At 47.9% G+C, this 18,628-nt stretch overlaps 1 protein-coding gene across 6 annotated transcripts in view; it reads left to right on the top strand.

Annotated features, from left to right (window-relative positions):
- MTMR14 (myotubularin related protein 14) overlaps positions 1 to 18,628 on the top strand; it is an 86,213-nt gene that overhangs the window by 62,555 nt on the left and 5,030 nt on the right. For 3 of the 6 annotated variants that reach the window (XM_084840612.1, XM_084840614.1, XM_084840616.1), the window contains one exon: positions 13,009 to 13,155. The exons of 2 other annotated variants lie outside the window; for them this stretch is intronic. In XM_084840612.1, coding sequence (XP_084696738.1) covers positions 13,009 to 13,155 — 147 coding nt within the window. Of the gene's footprint in view, positions 1 to 4,141; positions 4,257 to 13,008; positions 13,156 to 18,628 lie in introns of those variants that run through there. One more of the 6 variants, XM_084840615.1, reaches the window with a different exon arrangement.

The following is an 18,628-nucleotide window of genomic DNA, read 5'->3' as shown; positions in this document are numbered from 1 at the left end:
CAGAGCTAATTTAAAACCCCTCCGCAGAAAAAGACTGCCTGGTCATCCTTGCCCTAGGCCAAACGACCTTGGGAGCTCCTCCCAGCAAGTGCCACGTGAGAAGTCAGGGTGGCCCCTTCTGCACCGCGCCATTCGCCAGCTGGCGCACAACGGGCTCCTGGGGCCTCCTCCGTTCAACGCAGCGCTGTGCCTAAGGAGCAGGGGCGATGCTGCGGAAGGGGCCCTGTCTGTCTGCAGGCAGCGGGCGTAATGCCACGTAAGAAGCATGCAGGACGTTAATGTGGCTTAGCAGATTGGCTAAGCCACATCTGAATGCGCTTTTGCTAAACCCATTAAATAAAGCCAGTACAGTGTCCTTGGGACTGCAGGGGAGCTTTGGGTTCAGGGGCAGTTTTATCAAGATATAAAGTATCGTCTTAGTTCCTGCTGGTTGGAGGGAGCTCTTGGGGTGACGTTGCGGGGGACTAAGTGTGTGTGTGGCGGGGGGGGGGGGGGAATCAGTTTTTTCTAGCGCTTTGATATGCCCTACTCCAGACTTTCTCTATTTGCTTCCAATGTGTGTTGGATGGTTCTTTAGTTCATATAATCTCAAGCTGAAGGAAGTAAGTTGGATCCTTAGGCCAAAAACACAACCGCTGCTCTGAATGCATGAGACTTTCCAGCACGTTGCTTTCTTTCCCCCACTCCCCCTGCCCTCCTTGCCCAGATCACTCTCACTTTAAAACCGGCCTCTGGGCCAAGTCCATTGTATGGCCTCACCAGGTTTACTGGTCATGGCCAGGTGGAGGTTTCCCACCTACAGATACTTCCTCCAGAGCCTTAAGAGCTTTGTTTGTGTCTCTGATAACCTTTGGATTTCCTAGGCCCCATTGGGCTGGCTGCTGTCCTAGTTCAGGCTTCTGGCTCTCAAAACCAGCCTCTTGTTTCTGTATTTGCATGGGGCACTTTAGGGCATGCCCAGCGTTGTCTAGAATGGCCTGGAACACCCCCCCCCCCATGTCCAGGAGAAGGCCTGTGATGGCATCCAAGATGATCCACTGGCTTTGACTGCTCGAGGAGACTGTTATGGCTGAGGCATCCTCTCCTGGCACGTGGCTTGTGTGGGAAACATCTTGGCTCTGGGCCTTAATGGTCGTTTAATTATCACCCTGGGCCAGGCTGGTAAATGCTCTAATATGGCAGCAAATCGGCAGGGCTGAGAAGTGCCGCCGGCTGCCAAGTGGCATTCACTTGCCAGCTGTGCTTCCAAGGGTCGGCACGGAGATCTTCTGCCCTCCAGCTGCTGGTAATTGAGTAATTATTAGGTTTCTGGTCCTTATGGTTAAATATTTATGTGCTGTGTCTGCTTATTACAGGCAGCTGCTTACATCAGGCAAAAACAAGCAACCGCTGGTCATAGGTAGCAGTAGTTGGAGCAGAACTTGGTGCTAAAAAAAAGAGAGCAAAACCCCAAAACATAAAATCAGCTTTCTGCATCAAGAAAAGCTGAGTGTTGTAAACTGTTTTAACCTATGCAGATTGTAGGATTATGTTTTTAAAATGCGTCAATTTACACTTTTAATTTTTATTGGAGGATAATAATTTATTCTAGCATTGCTAGCCATGTGGAAAAGGGCTAAGAGCTGGGCAGCCCCACCCACAACCCAACGGGGGATTTCTTTTCACCACCCCTCTGACTTCAGAAATTTCAGAAGGTGTTGTCTGCCTGCTTCTGCTTTAAGGGCTAAAACATCTTTTCCTGTATGTACTTCGTGTGCAACATGCTGTACAGCCCTGACTTGAGACATCCGTGGCAACAGATTTTGTCTTCTCAAGGGGTAACTTATTTTACTGATGGGAAATGGTGGCTCAAGAGTTACTGAAAGGCTCTACCTTGTCCCTAGCCAGAGGAAGACCGGGCTGGGGGATTTCAGTATATGACCTGTATCCTTTCCCAAGATTGTGTAGTTGTTGCTCATTGACCAGTTAGATCAAGGGTGGGCAAGAAGGTAGATCTCCAAATGTTTTGGACTTCAGTTCCCAGAAGCCTCTGCCAGTATGACCAGTGGTCAAGAATGCTGGGGTTTGCGGGCCAAAACATCTGGAGATCTACTTTCTACCCACCTCTGGATTAGATGATGCAGATAATTGGTTCTCTCCACACTTCTTGCTGTCCTCAAGGGGAGGCCCTGTTATTGGCTCCTTCCCCCTTTCCCGCTTCCCTGCCTCCTGCTTACATGAGCAGCCCATGCAACCATCTTAGTCTAGCTCAGTGGTAGAGCATCTGCCCTGCATGCAGAAGGCCCCAGGTGTGCTTTCTGCATCTCCAGGGAAGGGCTGGAAGAACTCCCAAATGAAGCTTTGGGAAGGAAACTCAAGAACTTTGGGGCCCAGATAGTTTTCTCATCCATCCTTCCAGTAGTTAGAAGAGAGATAGAAAGGGAACGAAAAATACTCCGGGTGAACGACTGGCTACGAAGGTGGTGATGACAAGAGAGATTTGGATTCTGGGACCATGGGCTATACTTTCTGGAAGATGGGCTGTTGGCAAGGGACAGGTTGCACTTCACAAAGGATGGGAAGAATGTGTTTGGCCACAGCATGAAGAAGTTCATCAGGAGGGCTTTAAACTGAATCCTACGGGGAAGGGAGATGTAATGTTGGGGGTAACAATGGACGTAGGCGCATGCACTACAATGGAGAGAACAGCTCTGATAGCACCCAATAATAGTCTTCATACACATGTAGGAAGAAAGCCAGACTATGAAGCACATGGTCTTCGATGTCTATATGCTAATGCCCAGAGTATGGGAAACAAACAGAAAGAACTTGAACTCTTAATATAAGAGGGAAATTATGACCTGATAGGTATAACTGAGACTTGATGGGATGACTCTTATGACTGGAATACAGCAATTGAAGGATATAACTTGTTCAAAAAGAACAGGAGGAACAGAAAGGGAGGTGGGGTTGCACTGTATGTGAAAAATACATATATCTGCACAGAAATACAGGAGGAGGAGCTTGGTAGCCCCATCGAGAGCATCTGGGTTGAAATAAATGGAGCAAAGAATAAAAGGAACCTGGTGGTCGGAGTCTACTACCGGCCACCCAATCAAGGAGAAGACAAGGATGAAACTTTTGATAAGCAAATAGCCAATGTTTTAAGGAAGCTTGATGTAGTAGTAATGGGGGACTTCAGTTTCCCTGATATTTGTTGGGAGACAAATTCTGCAAAACATGGCCCCTCCAGGAAATTCCTGACTTGTGTGGCGGATAACTTCCTCCTACAGCAAGTAGAGGAAGGAACTAGAGGATCGGCTATCCTTGACTTGATCCTAACCAACAGGGATGACTTAGTGGATAAAGTAGCAGTTACAGGAACTCTGGGGGAAAGCGACCATGTTGTACTTGAGTTCTTGGTTCTAAGGGAAGCAAAAGCCGAGTGTAGTCAAACGCGTACCCTGGATTTTAGGAAAGCTGATTTTAATAAACTCAGAACAATGATCAGTGAAGTCCCATGGCAAGCGACACTAACAAGAAAAGGAGTCCAAGATGGGTGGGAGCTTTTAAAAAAGGAAATTCTCAAGGCACAATCACAAACAATTCCAACAAGAAGAAAAGGTGGAAGACAACAGAAGAATCCAATGTTGCTTCACAAAAAGCTTAGGGATGACCTGAAAACAAAAAAGGACACATATAGGAAGTGGAAAGAAGGCCAAGTAACAAAGGAAGAGTACAGGCAGATGGCACAGAATTGCAGGGATGGTGTCAGGAAGGCTAAAGCTGAGAATGAGCTGAGGTTAGCAAGGGATGCGAAAAACAATAAAAAGGCTTTCTTCAGCTACGTGCATAGTAAAAGGCAGAGGAAAGGAATGGTGGTTCAGCTATTAAATAAGGATGGCAAAACGATAACAGATGACAAAGAAAAGGCAGAGGTGCTCAATTCCTACTTTGGCTCAGTCTTCTCCCAAAAGAGGGTCTATGACCCCCCTGGCAAAGGCGACGTACAGGCTGAAGGGGCAGGATTGCAGCTTGAGATCGATAGGAACACCTCATTACTCTGAATGAGTTCAAATCTCCAGGGCCAGATGAACTGCATCCTAGAGTCATAAAGGAACTGGCAGAAGAACTCTCAGAACCGCTGTCTATTCTCTTTCAGAAATCATGGAGGACAGGGGAAGTGCCAGGTGACTGGAGGAGAGCTAACGTTGTCCCTATCTTCACAAAGGGTAAAAAGGAGGAACCTGGGAACTACAGACCAGTCAGTCTGACATCAATCCCTGGGAAAATTCTGGAGCAGATGATAAAGCAATCCATCTGGAAGCACCTTGACAACAATGCCGTGATTACTCGAAGCCAACATGGATTTGTCAAAAACAAGTCCTGCCAGACAAATCTGATCTCATTTTTTGATCAAGTAACCTCCCTCGTAGACCGTGGGAATGCTGTAGACATCATATACCTCGACGTCAGCAAAGCTTTCGACAAAGTGCCCCGTGATATCCTGATGAGCAAACTAGCTCAAAGTGGGCAAGATGAAAAAACGATCCGGTGGATCCACAGTTGGCTACAGAATCGGACTCAAAGAGTGCTTATCAATGGGACCTTCTCAAACTGGGGAGAGGTAACGAGTGGGGTACCGCAGGGCTCAGTCCTGGGCCCAGTGCTCTTCAACATTTTTATTAATGACTTGGAGGAGGAGGTGCAGGGAATGCTGATCAAATTTGCAGATGACACAAAATTGGGCAGGATAGCTAATACTTTGGAAGACAGAAACAAAATTCAAAGTGATCTGGATAGACTGGAGCGCTGGGCAGAAAACAACAGAATGACATTTCATAGGGATAAATGCCAAGTTCTGCACCTAGAAAAAAGAAACCAAATGCACAGTTACAAGATGGGGGATACGTGGCTCAACTACACTACAAACGAGAAGGATCTTGGAATTGTTGTCGATCACAAGCTGAATATGAGCCAACAATGTGATGTGGCTGCAAAAAAGGCAAATGCTCTTTTGGGCTGCATGAATAGAAGCATCGCTTCCAAATCCCAGGAAGTACTAGTTCCCCTCTCCTCAGCACTGGTTAGGCCTCATCTGGAGTACTGTGTCCAGTTCTGGGCACCACACTTGAAGAAGGATGCAGACAAACTGGAGAGGGTTCATCAGAGGAGGGCAACTAAGATGATCAGGGGACTGGAAACAAAGCCCTATGAAGAGAGACTGAAAGAAGTGGGCATGTTTAGCCTTGAGAAGTGAAGACTGAGGGGAGATATGATAGCACTCTTCAAGTACTTGAAAGGTTGTCACAGAGAAGAAGGCCAGGATCTCTTCTTGATCATCCCAGAGTGCAGGACATGGAACAATGGGCTCAAGTTACAGGAAGCCAGATTCCGGCTGAACATCAGGAAAAACTTCCTGACTGTAAGAGCAATACGACAGTGGAACCAATTACCTGGAGAGGTGGTGGGCTCTCCCACACTGGAGGCCTTCAAGACGAGGCTGGACAGCCATTTGTCAGGGATGCTCTGATTTGGATTCCTGCATTGAGCAGGGGGTTGGACTCGATGGGCTTGTAGGCCCCTTCCAACCCTACTATTCTATGATTCTATGAACTCCTGCTTGAAACCCTGGAGAGCCATTGCTGCCAGTCAGTGTCGCCAATACCAGGCTGGATTGACCCATTATCTGACTCATGATCTGACTCAGTATAAGGAAGCTTCCTGTGTTCCTATGACATGTAACATTTAATTTCTAAAATGAAAGATCCTGGCTGGAAGTCTAACTCTTTGTCCTGCAACTTGAGTGCCCGAATCCAGGGTGCATTTGAGATGGCTGCAAGGGGGGGGCGGGATAGAATTCTCTGCCTGCTTAAAAGGCTTTTGTCTCTTCATGTTTTCCAGAATGTAGCCCTGCTATTGATAAAGCCACAGCTTAATGGTAGAGTACCTGCTTCGCATGCAGAAGGTCACTGGTTCAATCCCAGGCCCCTCCAGTTGGAAGGGGACATGAAAGTCCTCTCTGCCTAAGACTCTAGAGAACCACCTCCAGCCAGGGTCGACCAGACTGGGCGAGATGGGCGCACAGCCTCACAGTATGAGGCAGGTTCATATGTTCATACAAAAATGTCACTGCAAATATAAGTCAGATGAGCCTCATCTCAAGCTAAGTCCTGGGGCTGAGCTCAAATTCCATTTTTGGACCACCACAGTTTGGCACATTTGTGTGTGTTAGTTTCCTCTCCCCCCCCCCTCCTTCCCAGCTGACTTGATTTGACTGACTGTCCAAGCTGAAGAAAGTGATGTCTGAGCTCTCAGAAACCCAGATAGCTCTTCCTGCCAGCGAAAGGTGGTGCAGTGGGAAGGAGTGACCTAATTAAATGAAACCCTTTCTCCATAGCTGCAGCTTAGACTCTCTGGGCTGCTTGAAGACCCAGTGGATCTTAATGGTCTTCCTGCTAGAGCAGAGGGCAGCACTGTTGCGGTCTGTCTTGCCCTCATTAGCCTCCCTTCTGTTTGATGGGGCTGGCTTGCCGCTCTGGATGGTGTGAAGAGATTTCCACCTTCCTCCATTTTGAGAGCTGTAGGGGTGGGAGCAGGGTGGCACATTCTGGCCATGCATAGCCAGGGTCTGGAACAGCTGTCAGGAAGTCCCTATAAACAAGCAGCGTGCTCGCCCCTCTCATGTGAGGAGCTGTGAAGCAACTTCCATGTTCATCTTGTAAGGTTCTTCCTTCCTTTGATCTGTCCTGATGTTAAGACCAAGAAACCCTCAGAGCCTGGTTGGATCTGGAATTCTTGCTCTAAAAAACCAGTTGCACATCTCATGACCAGAAAAACCATGTCAGCATACTTGCATATTGTTGGTGCATTTTGTGTTTGTTTTCATTAATTCATTAATTCATTACATTTCTATACCAACCAATAGCCAAAGCTCTTTGGGCAGTTTACAACGTGTTAAAACATAATATAAACATACAAAAATATAACATGCAAAAATTTAACACAGTGTGAAACAGTTAAAACATCGAACAATAAAACATTAAAAAGCCTCATCATATGCGGTCAAATCCCTGGGGCTAGAGGAAAATTTTAACCTGGCGCTGAAAAGATGACTGTTGGCTCCAGGTGGGGGAGAAAGAATCCCACAGTCGAGGGATTGCCACCAAGAAGGCCCTCTCTCTTGTTGCCATCCTCCAAACCTCCCTTAGAGGTAGGTCTCAGAACTTGTCAGAGTGGACAGGTAAGTTCATTCCGGGAGAGGCTCTGTCAGTTATTGTGATCCCAAGCCGTGTAAGGCTTTATAGGTCAAAACCAGCAAGTTGAAGGGGGAGGGAGCATTGAGACACAGATTACTGGGGTAGTAAATGCATTGCAGGCAATGGACAGTGATAGACTTCAGACCACAGTACAGTCTGAAGTCCCTCTTCTAACTGGGGGATGACCCATATAGATCCCCTGCCCTGCATTGCACTCCTCTGTAACAGACACAATCCATGCATTTTCATGGTGTGCAATACAGGCAGTAGATTGCCTAAGCAGTTCTTCAGCCTTTCACCTCCCAGAACAATTTGTCACTGACTTTTGATTAATAATAATTGTAAGCAGGTGCCCATAATTTAAGTGACAAGCATCTTGTGGGCCAGATTTTATTTGCATCTCTCGCCTTGATAGTCCCAAAGGGGTCTTCAAGGCAGCTCTGCCATCCCACTCACAGGAATAAGGAAACATCTTTCCAGGCCTTTCATGGAGCAAATAGTGATGAGCTCAACACAAACAATTTTAAAATCACAATATTAAAAAAGATTAAAGCCATGTTGTCAAGTACTGTATAACTGATCACCATACTTGAGATAAAGAGGGAGCTTTCTTGTTCCACTCCTCCCCACACCCCCCATCAGCAGTTCTCAACCTTTGTAATACTGAGAGCTACGGTACAGATTTGCTTATTTTTGCAGGATGCCATGTTTTTTTTTTCTTCTGTTTTTGTGTTCTCCATAAGTAGCTTGAATGCCTATACTTTTAAGTGACAGACTGTGGCATGACATGGAGTCTATGCTAATTAAGCATCACCTACCCTGTTCTGTTGCAGTGGTGTTAAGAAGTGGAGTTCTAATTGGTTTGAGCTCACCACTCACCAGGGAAGGATGGTGATGCCCTCCTCTGAGTAGGGAAGCACAGGCAGACCACGAAGTCAGAGACTTACGATCTTAACATACATACGAGAAATTCCTTGTAAAGGACAGAGGAAGGTGAGAGGGGCAGTAAGAACAGACCATCATAATGTCCCCTTGCCTAATAAAAATTCTAACGGAATGCCATCATTCTGACTTGGCTCCTGAGTTTCAATATAGTGCCACCAGCACCCATTTTGGACCACCGGCATTTCCCAAATGTTTTAGCAAGTCTAATCCACCAGTGGAAATTTGACTTCGTTTGCATCCCGTCTGTTAGTTGTTTGCCCCTCTCACTTGGAAGGGAAAGCTCCTTGGTGCTTGACACTGCAAGGCTCCCATTGCTTAACTGGCTGGTGAGCTGCAGCAGCGTCTGTCTTGCTAGGCATTCTGCTGCTCTCTTCCACTGGAGTTGGGTAGCTGCACTGAGCATCCGAGGGGTGTTGGTGTTGCTCAGATGACTATAGGCTTGAAGTAGGAAAGGAAGATGTATGTGTGGTCTGAAGTGTTGGCTATTGTTAGGTGTTGCCATCTTCTTCCTCATATTTTAAAAATTACCTTTTGTTTTTTCTCTGTCCAAGGATCCTCAGCCAAATGACATTCCTCTATATTGTACTCTAGTGTCTCCTCTTGAGGGAAGAATGAGCTCAAACTCTGAGGAAGTTAGGCAGAAAGAAGATTGAAGAGAGAGGAAAGTGTTGCTTGCCTGAGCAGAAGGATTAGAGCTAGCGAGTTTCTGGAACATTCTCCAGCAGAGCTGGCCCAAGTCATTTTGCTGCCTGAGGTGAAGGACAAGATAGTATCTGCCCCTGTTCCACATACGGAAGCTGACAGGACTGGCTTTTGAATCTTATTTCGACACTGGTGACAGGACAGTATCCTCTGCCACACCTGAGGGCAGCATGCTAGCTTAGGGGGCGCAGGCCTCATGGCACACACAGGTGTGTTCTTTAGCAACTTGCTCCTACTGCCCCCTCCCCCAGCATCTGCTGCCTGAGGCAGCTGCCTCACTTTGCCTAATGGTAGGGCTGGCTCTGTTCTCCAGCAAAAGGGGACAAGTTCTTTTTTGAACATATCAAGCTATATTCTGTATGTTCAGACCACTGGTATTGTCTACTGTGGCCTTCCCTATCCTGGTGCTCTCCAGATGTGTTGGACTACAACTCCCACCATCCCCAAACAGTATGGCCATCCTGGCTATGGATGATGGGAGTTTTAATCCAATACATACAGAATGTCCTAGGTTGGGAAACACTGGTCTACTATGAAGGCCGCTGGCTCCCTAGGACCTTAGGTAGAGGCATCTCCTGCTAGCACTGCTATTTGGGATCCTTGAACTCAGGACCTGCTACATGCAAACCATGTGTCCTACCACCGAGAGCCAGGGCGTTTCTAGGGCATTCTCCAGCAACCAGGGTTGAGCACCTCCCATCAGTGTCCCGTCCCCCCCAACCCTTAATGCTTGCCTCATCCTCTGTTCCCTGTTGGCAGAGCTCATGTTTCTGCTTATCTTGGTATCTGGTGGATTATTATAAGAAAATGTCTCTCCTACCTTCTCCGGCATTATTTGAGGCGGGGGTGCTCTGTATATAAAGCATAATCTAGGTTCAGAGCTGAGATGACTACAATAGTATGCTCACAGAAATCACGTCAGTCATTTCGCTCATGCAGGAGTGGTTTAATGTGCATAATTGAAATTGACAGGAGTTGGGCTTTTGTGGAATTTTGGAGAATTTTAGAAAGACCTGTGGTGATAGAAACGCAAGAAGGGACATTACTTCAGGGAATGGAGACAAAGCTATCTGGGAGGATGGACTGGGCACATAAGCCCCATGTGAACAGCATGCCCAAATTACCTTTTTCTCAATATTACTTTTTTCTCTCAACTCTTCTTTGAAACGCTGAGGGCTAGAAAGTTGATATGTTTTTTAATGGAAACAGACAATGCCAGGACACAAAATCTAGTGCTAGATTCTATAATATGAATTGTGCAGATGGGTGAGAATACATTGGTAAATCCTGGGAACCCTTGGCATAGAATCTCTTTGGCTGTGTGTCTCCAGCTTTGCGTTTCTATGGACATGCCAGATCTCTCTCCTTGGCTTTTCTCTCACTTCTACTTTGCTGATCAAGAAGCCACCATTTTCTCCATTGGCTCTCCTTCTTGCACTCTAATCCTGGCAGTTGGTATCCTATGGATTTCAGTTCTTAGACGGGCTACTTCATTGGCAAGCTGAATTATGTGAACTTTGCCAGAGTGTATGAGAAGGCAAGGACTCCAAATCTCTGAAAAACTTAAAATATCCAGAGCAATGTGCTTTGGGGTGGATTTAGATTTCAGGTTCTTCAGTTACATTATGTCCCACCCTTTTGCTCATGGAGCACATTGGGTGTTTTTTCCCTCTTGGCATTTCTTCATTTTTTAAAAGATAGACTGGTGTGATTCATGAGAATTACGGGAACTGCATCTCTCATTCATTTGTTTTGGGACTGAAATGACCTTTCCTACCAGATCTTTTTGCCAAAATGATCTTTCCTATCGGTTAGGATTGCAGAAGGCCTCTTTACTATCTGAACCCTACCATGGAGATCTGTCCTCCTTTCCACCCCCACTTCCTTGATCTCCACAACAGCAACATTGATGTCCTTCCAGTCGTCAAGGATATTCTTTCTCTCTCCTTGGTCAGCCATTTGCCAAACCCTTTCTTCTGTTTGCATGAAGGCTTTCAACCAGCCATGTTGCCCTCCATTGCAAAAGGTGGGAGAATGGTTGCTATGACTGCAATAGAGGGAGTCTGTGTGCTGGTTGCTTCAGGGAGTCACTAACGCCTGACCCCACCAGATTCATCTGTTCCTCCTTCCCCCTCCACTTTCCTTGTGCTTCTAGTTCTCCCACATCGCCGTTCCTCAGCCTTGCTTCAACATCCTGTAAGCTAAGCTTGCTGGTTTCCTTCTCTTCAAGAGATGTCTGGGTTTCAGAGCTCTTGCTTGTAAACACCTTCAAAGCAGAGGCAAGCACAGATGGGTGCTTCCTTCCCTCCCCCCCCAATCCTTTGCTCTGTTATGCTATACCTTAAAGATGCAGCAAGCACATGCATGGATCCCTCCCCAGTGAGACAGCTGGAGATTGCTGTGAAGGCAAAGGTTGCTTCATTCTTGGCCTGTTTCTGTGGTGCAAATCCACACCTCCCTCAAAGTTGTTAGCAGAGAAGCAAGAGGAAAGGCACATCAGCAGGTCCCTCTGCCTAGCTAACAACCATCACAGTGGTGGTCCTTAGCAGTTTATTGATAGCCATAGTCGGTGGCTACTAGTCACAATGGCTATATGGAACCTCCTATTCCATATGGGCAGTAGGCCCCTGAATACCAGTGGCTGAAGAGCAACAGCAGGGAAGGGCTATTTCCTGCAAGCCCTGCTTGTGAGCTTCCTGGAGGCATCCGATTGGCCGTTATGGGAAGCAGGATTCTGGACTCGATGAACTTCCTCTCTGACCCAGGAGGCTTGTTCTTATGTTGCCTACTTCCCCTCTGTCATGCTATTGGTTTTGTCAAAAAGACCAGAGCTTTTTATCCTGGACTGCAAGCTACCTTGAATACCTTATGGCTGAAGAGGCAGGGAATAAATACATTCATGATGTTGAGCCCACATTTCAGTTCATTAAGGAACCAACAACCCAGTCAGTGGGCCAGTTCTAGTAAGGAGCTGGAAGGCAAAACTCTCTTCTCAAAGGTGGCAACTTGAGATTCTGACTGGGGGAGGGGAGGTGGTGTATGCCAAAAGCAGAAGCCAATCCATTTTTATCCGTGGTATCGTGGCCTTTTCAGACTAAAAATCTGGATTATTCCCTGTGCATCCAAATGACCTTTCAGGTAAGGAGTGCTGATGCTACTGCAAAATGCCAGCAGCTGCTGGGGCTCCAATTGAAAGCAATTGCCTGAAGGGTCTTTTTTAACTGCTACCTTTATGAGCTTGCTGCTGCAGAACTGATGCTGCTTTGCTCCCATCAGCTTTACTACTTCCAAATCACCCAGCTTGTACTATTGCTTAATGCTTAGTGGCTGTGTGTTGGTCATTGAGGACAAGGGGGAAGGACGTGAACATGGTGAGGGGCTGAAAGGCTTTTCTTGGAGGAAGATGAGAACGGGGCTAGGCGGGCTCTGCTCTTCGAGGCTGCTGCTGAAATTCGCTGGGGTTTCCTCTCTGTCCTGTTGCTCCCGGGCTGACTTTCTTGCCGTAAATGCCTGTTGCAGCTTAGCCTTCCTGTAGCACAAGACTGTCGCAGCTGCCTGCCTCTCTCCTCCACCATGTCTCCGTGAGGCTCTGCCTCCCATCTTCTAGGAAAAAGAAAACGGGGGATATTGCTTCAGGACATGAGCTCCCATCTGGCTGGGAGGTGCAGGGAAGGCGAGAAGCCCCCCCCCCCCCCAGCACAAGCCAAGCCCAGTTCTTCTTTTTTTTCTATCCCCACCCCACAAACTTGTATTGGATCAGCCTGCTGGCCTGCATGAGACTGTGGACGCTCTTGTTTGGGAGCAGCATCAACTCCTCGGGCTCTCTGGGCAGGATTGCTCTTGGCTTTCGCAGCTCCTGCATGCCTAACCGCTGGTTCGGCTCAGTCCAGCCTGCCTTGCCATTCAGTGCTTTTGTCCTCTTAATGAGCTCAGCATCTCTTTCTTTTCTCACTGCAGTAGAGAGATGCACCTTGGCCTCCGCGACCTGCCACCGTGTGGCCTCCTTGATGCCCACTCTCGAGACACACCTGCCAGTGTAATTCCGAGGGGCCCGGCACCAATGAGGGCCTGTTGCTGAACAAAGCCACTGACTTGCATCGTCTCATCTCTCTCTCTGCCCCAGATCGGCTGACCACTCTCTGCCAGGATCCTCCATCTCTACCGACTTTGGCAGCTGGCAGATGGTAACGGGGAGTGGCAGTATACAGGAGCAGGCAGACTCCTCCCTCCCTCCTGGCAGCTTCCCGGATGAGCTCCCTAACAGCTCCCTGTAAGTGTGTTGAGAACTCTGTGGGGAGGGGCCGTGCTTGGCACTTCTCAGGCTTTGGCTTCCATCCCCAGATGTAAAGTGGCCTCTGCCTGAGACCCTCCAAGAGGCCATTGCTGGCCAATGGTGATTTGCCTATTCTAGGCTGGCCTGGCCTGTTAGTCTAACGCAGTATGACAATTCCTTACAGCCCCCTGCCTACAGAGGGCATGAGGTTTGGCTGGCAGTGAAAGTGTCTTTTCCCCAAGCCTTAGGGAGCAGGGATGTCTAATACAAGGCTGCATGTCATGTAGACTTTCCCTTTGCTTCCGTCAGAAGTATTCCTTGCACATGGATGAATGTCTTGATCTTGACCTGGGCCTGGTTGCTTGTATCACTCCTGTTGCTAAACTCAGATGCAGGTCAGGCCCCTCCAGGGAAGTGCACATAGTTGCTTTGCTTATTTCTGCATCTTTAATTTAGTCTGTGCCTTCATTAGGCTGGTCTTTCCCCCGCTTTTTCAGCCTCTTCAATGCAACGCATGAAGTGGTGGGCGTTATCATAAGAACATAAGAAGAGCCCTGCTAGATCAGACCAAGGTTCTATCTAGTCCAGCATTCTCTTCACACAATGGCCAACCACAAGTAGGACATCAGTGCAATAGCACCCTCCCGCTCATGTTCCCCAGCAATGATGACCCTTTCCTCCATGGATTTGTCCAGTCCCTTTTTAAAGCTATCCAAAGTGGTGGCCATCACTGCAACTTGTAGTAGCAAATTCCATGGTTTAACTACGCACTGTGTGAAGAAGTACATCCTTTTATCTGCCCCAAATCTCTCAGCATTCAGCTTCATGGGATGACCCTAGGTTTCTCTGTGCCATACATGATTTTGTACACGTCGCCTTTTCTCTAAGCTAAACAGTCCCAGATGTTATAACCTTTCCTCGTAGGGGAGCTGCTCCAGCCCCTTGATCATTTTGGGTGCCCTTTTCTGCACCTTTTCCAACTCTACAATATCCTTTTTTAGGTGCGGTGACCAGAACTGTACACAGTCTTCCAAGTGTGATTGCTCAACAAATGTGTATAAGAGCAAATTCCCTGATTTAATTTGTGCCAAGGGCCTTTGAGACAACTTGGATTGGGGTTTGTTTGTTTTTTACATTTATATCCCACCTTTTTTCCTCTTGCAAGGAACTGAAGGTGGCTGGGTTTTCTCAGTCAAGCCTTTTGTTTTTCCTTGGGTCCCTCTTCCAAGGCCTGTTGGATCCCTTTCCTTCAACTTCATTTACTTCCAAGCCAGGGATGAGGAAAAGCGCTGCCAGTTGATCCCTCTTTCCTTTCTGTTCCTACAGTCCAGTTACCTGCACTCCTGCCATGGGCTACTGTTGCACCTGTTGGGCTAAGGAAAGATCAGAGTGACAAATGGCCTTCACTTCCTCTTGTAATTTTGAAAGCTGCTGTGTTTCAGTGGCAGGGCCATGATGTGGATGTGGGGACGGGGGGATGTGCTGCCCTTGCATCATTATGGGGCAAACCCCATTTACTTGGCATGAGTTGCCACCCAAATGGTAATGTCTCGTTGGAAACGCAAAGTGTCACTCAAACTCAGCCTTCCCCAGCCTAGTGCCCATCCAGATACTTTGGACTGCAACTTCCATTGCATGACCAGTGGTTGTGGAAGATGGGAGTTGTAGTCCAAAGCAGCCAGAGCACATCAGGCTGGGGAACGCCACTCAAGCAATATTGGGACTTGAACTCCTTGGTTGCACCAATGCAGTCTAGAGACCTCATCCTCTACCCAGTGGCATCATGTGGCCTTTTTGTGCGATGGGCCATAGGCCTTTTTTTAGTTCATGTTATTCGACTCACAGCAACACACCAGTTCCAGCTGGATCTTTAGTCCCCTTATTAACAGGACTGTGCATTGTATCCAGTGTTAGTCTAACTTAGAGCAGGCCCCTCAAAATGCATAGGACTAATATTGGATACAACCCATTGGATATTACCCAGTACCCATACTACCACTCCTGCCACACTCCCTGGTCACTCTTGTCTAACCCAGGAAGAACCCCGCATCATGCAGTTGCATAGGTTTGGAAATGCCATACTGATGGCACCATCCTTGCCATGATAGTACCCTGCACCACAGTCCTCCATCCCAGCAGTGGTACAAGGGTCCCCTATGTGGCAGGTGACAGACTGGATGGTCTGAGACTGTGGGGAGTTCCCAGCTGATATACTCTTCACTTTGAGAGGCTTGCTCTGACCAACTGCTTGACCCTAATGGAAATATTAAACCAGCCAGGATGGGAGAAGATAGAAGGAGAAAGTGATGAACCTAGTTTAAGCTTAATAAGCAGTATTCCTGTTCCATCTAATGCAGGGTTGGGGGAACCTCAGGCCCATGGGCCAGATTGGGCCCTCTGGGATTCCCCAGATGGCCATGCCTCCTTCCCCTGGCCCCCCAATCCTGCTGTTTGTGCAGTTTTTTCCACATTCTAAAAAGTTGAGCTGTCTCTCCTAAGGCTTAGTTACTGGCAGTAAGAGATTTACATTACAATATCCTGATATTTTTTGTATTTTGTATTTTTTGTATTTTGGCCCACCACTGGAATGCAACCCCCAAGAGCTTCCGTGAAACTGAATTTGGCCCTCAGGCTAAAAGAAGTTCCCCACCCGATCTAGTGGAATACTTTACTCTTTAAAAGCTAAATCAAGAAATTGGCTAACCTGACAGTATAGACAGAAGACAACACACCACCAGCAGAGGGCTGTTGCATATTAAGTTTACTTATCTGGCTGGTATCACCGAAACCAGGGCGCAGTTGACTTCTCTTGGCTCTGTCCACACGGCTACTGAATTCGGCATCAACATAGATTTGAAGGCCGGGGATGTGGCATTGCTGTGATCTGTCAGAATTCCATCTCTGTGTCCCTTACTTCTTCCTATCTGGTAGGGTTCCAGTTTTGAGTGCATCATGTTGCACTCAAGTAAGGATAGATTAGGGATTCAACTGGTGTACTGACCAACCTGCTGCTCAGCAGCCTTTCTGCCTGAACTCACAGAGTTGGTCTTGGTGTAGAGGACCCCCAGGATTGTTAGTCTTGTGGGGGGTGGGTGGAAGCTCAAATTCATGCCTTGACAGGGGCAGCTCAGATGACTGCCATGACAAACATGGGGCTATCCCATTATGTCATTGGCCAACCCAGGTAGCAGGACCCTCTCTTGAGTTGGCTTTCTCAACTGGACCAAAGACTGGTGGTCCAAGAGAGGAGAATTTGACTCTTAACTCCCATGTCATGCTTGGATCTCTTCCTGTGGAGTTCTTGACTCACAGCAGCTGTTCCCCTGTGCGGAAATAGGGAACCAAGTAGGATGGTCCACCTCAGGAAGTTTATGGAACCTACAGGATTCCAGAGATTCCTTGCGCTGGGAGTGGGGTTTCTAGTTGGTAGGGCTGGCACTCTGTGGAATCTGGAGATGACTGTGGTGGCTGACACGGTTACTCCTAAGTGCCCCCTTCTGCCGAGCCGAGCCTGGTCAGCTCCTGGGTATTCTGGGGAGCCAAGGGCAACAAAGCAAATAGGAAGGCAGCTGGAGCGCAAGCGGTGGAAGACTTGCAGTGAATCTGATTGGACACTAGTCAGAACTCTTTTCCACCACCCCACACTAGACTCCAAACCCAGAAGCAAGCTTGAGGGGGGGAAGACATGTAGGGATGAATTGGCAAATATAGGAGGGGTTAAGTGCGCGCGTAGACACACAACCCGCACTCTTATCTCCTGTAATGCAGGTTTGAAAACACACATGTGCCGAGAATGTGTAGTTCTGTCCTTTTTTTTAGCAACGGTGTTAAGGAGAACAGATGCCTCTGGTGTGAGCAAACTCCTATTCAGGACATGGAGTCCCCATATTGAGCTATATTCTGGGGTCCCACGTGTCTGATTCATAAGTCATTCTATCTCTCCCCCACCCCCCATATTGGTATAAAGACAGCATGCTGCCTTCTCTCTCTCTCTCTCTCTCTCTCTCTCCCTCCCTCTCTCCCTCCCTCTCCCCTCCTCCCTTCTCTCTCCTCCTCCCTTCTCTCCCCCCCTTTCCCTCTGCCCCCCAACTCTGTAGCTTCCCAAGCTGCCAGTATTCTAATTCTCCTACAGCTGGGCAAATGGCCACAGCCTGGGTCTTGCGATGAGGAAAGCAGCTGCTGTGTTCTGAGTGGCAAGGATTTTTAAGAAGGAGCCAGGCAGTGCAGGAAGCTGAATCGCAGTCGTTGGGAAATACTGCAGTAGAAGCCCAGTTTTCCTACACTGTCGAGTGAGACCTGGGAAAGGGCTGCTCTATTTTATGTCTGGCTGGCCGCAGTTGGGATGATGGAGGCTGGTGTGTAATGAGGTTGGTGTGATTTAATGCACTGAGAACCCTGCCCGTCGAAGAAGCAGGCCTTCACCAACCTGGTGCCCTCCAGGCATGTTGCACTACGGCTCCCAGCATTCCCAGTTGAGGATGATGGTAGTTATAGTCCATGCTTTTTCCAGGGGTCTCCAGGCAGGGGAAGCCTGTTCTATAGCTTCAGGTATGTTGTACTAGCCCTTTGATTGCCTTCCCTTCCAGAACTGGAGCAGAGGTGTGATGCCAGAACAGTGCCTACAAGCATTCTGCTCACAGTGGCCGTATTTGAGCTTTGGCGTCTTTGCATTGGTGGCTCCTGTCCCTTACTAATTTATTTTTATTTGGCAAAGGAATTGTGTGGTTTGTTTGCCACAAGCTTTTTCGTAACTGCCCGGTCATCTGTCCCCAGCATCCGCCGTTCAGCTCTACACCTGGAGCTTCCATTTCGCTGTCATGGCTCACTGCTGTTGACTTAACATCACTTTGTCCAATCCAGTTTAGGAGCCATGTAAGCTAGTGGCCAGCACCACATCTTGAGTGGCCAGTGGCCATGCTGGCTGGGAATTATGGGAGTTGCAGTCCAACACACCTCGGGGGGGCCAGGTTGGGGAAGGCTGCTCTCTTTGAAGGGCTGTCTGTCCAACTCTGGTTTAAAGATAAAGGACTGTGAGAACTGTTGCCTGTCCACAGTTAGCACCTGGACAGCAGACAGAACAGGCGGAAGCACAGGTCCCAGTCTTGCACACTGTGGTGAGATGGTCTGCATTTCTGTTTGAATTACAATAATGAGTTCAAAATTTTCGCCTATACATATAAATTAGCACCTGCAAATTGGTATCCTCGCTTGTCCTGTTCTTTGGTGGTTGTTAAGTAACCACCCCTGACCCTACCACAAATAAATTTCGTTGGATATCCCGCAGCCAATAACATGGCTGAGGAGATGGGTTTGTGGCAGTGCTTAAAACTGGAAGCTCTGCTTGCTATGAATGAGCTAAATGATTCTCTTTTCTTTTTTTGGTGGCCAGAAGAAAGAAGCAGCGGGGGGGGGGGGAGCTATATCCTGTGAAAACCAAATTATCCCAAGAGTGGGCCATTGCCATTTGGTG

The sequence above is a fragment of the Heloderma suspectum genome, chromosome 2 (genome assembly GCF_057233095.1).
Source record: "Heloderma suspectum isolate Gila_16-S chromosome 2, 16-S_ref, whole genome shotgun sequence".
Lineage (NCBI taxonomy): Eukaryota > Metazoa > Chordata > Lepidosauria > Squamata > Helodermatidae > Heloderma > Heloderma suspectum.
The sequence above is the reverse complement of the archived record's forward strand: the minus strand, read 5'-3'. Positions and strand labels throughout refer to the sequence as shown.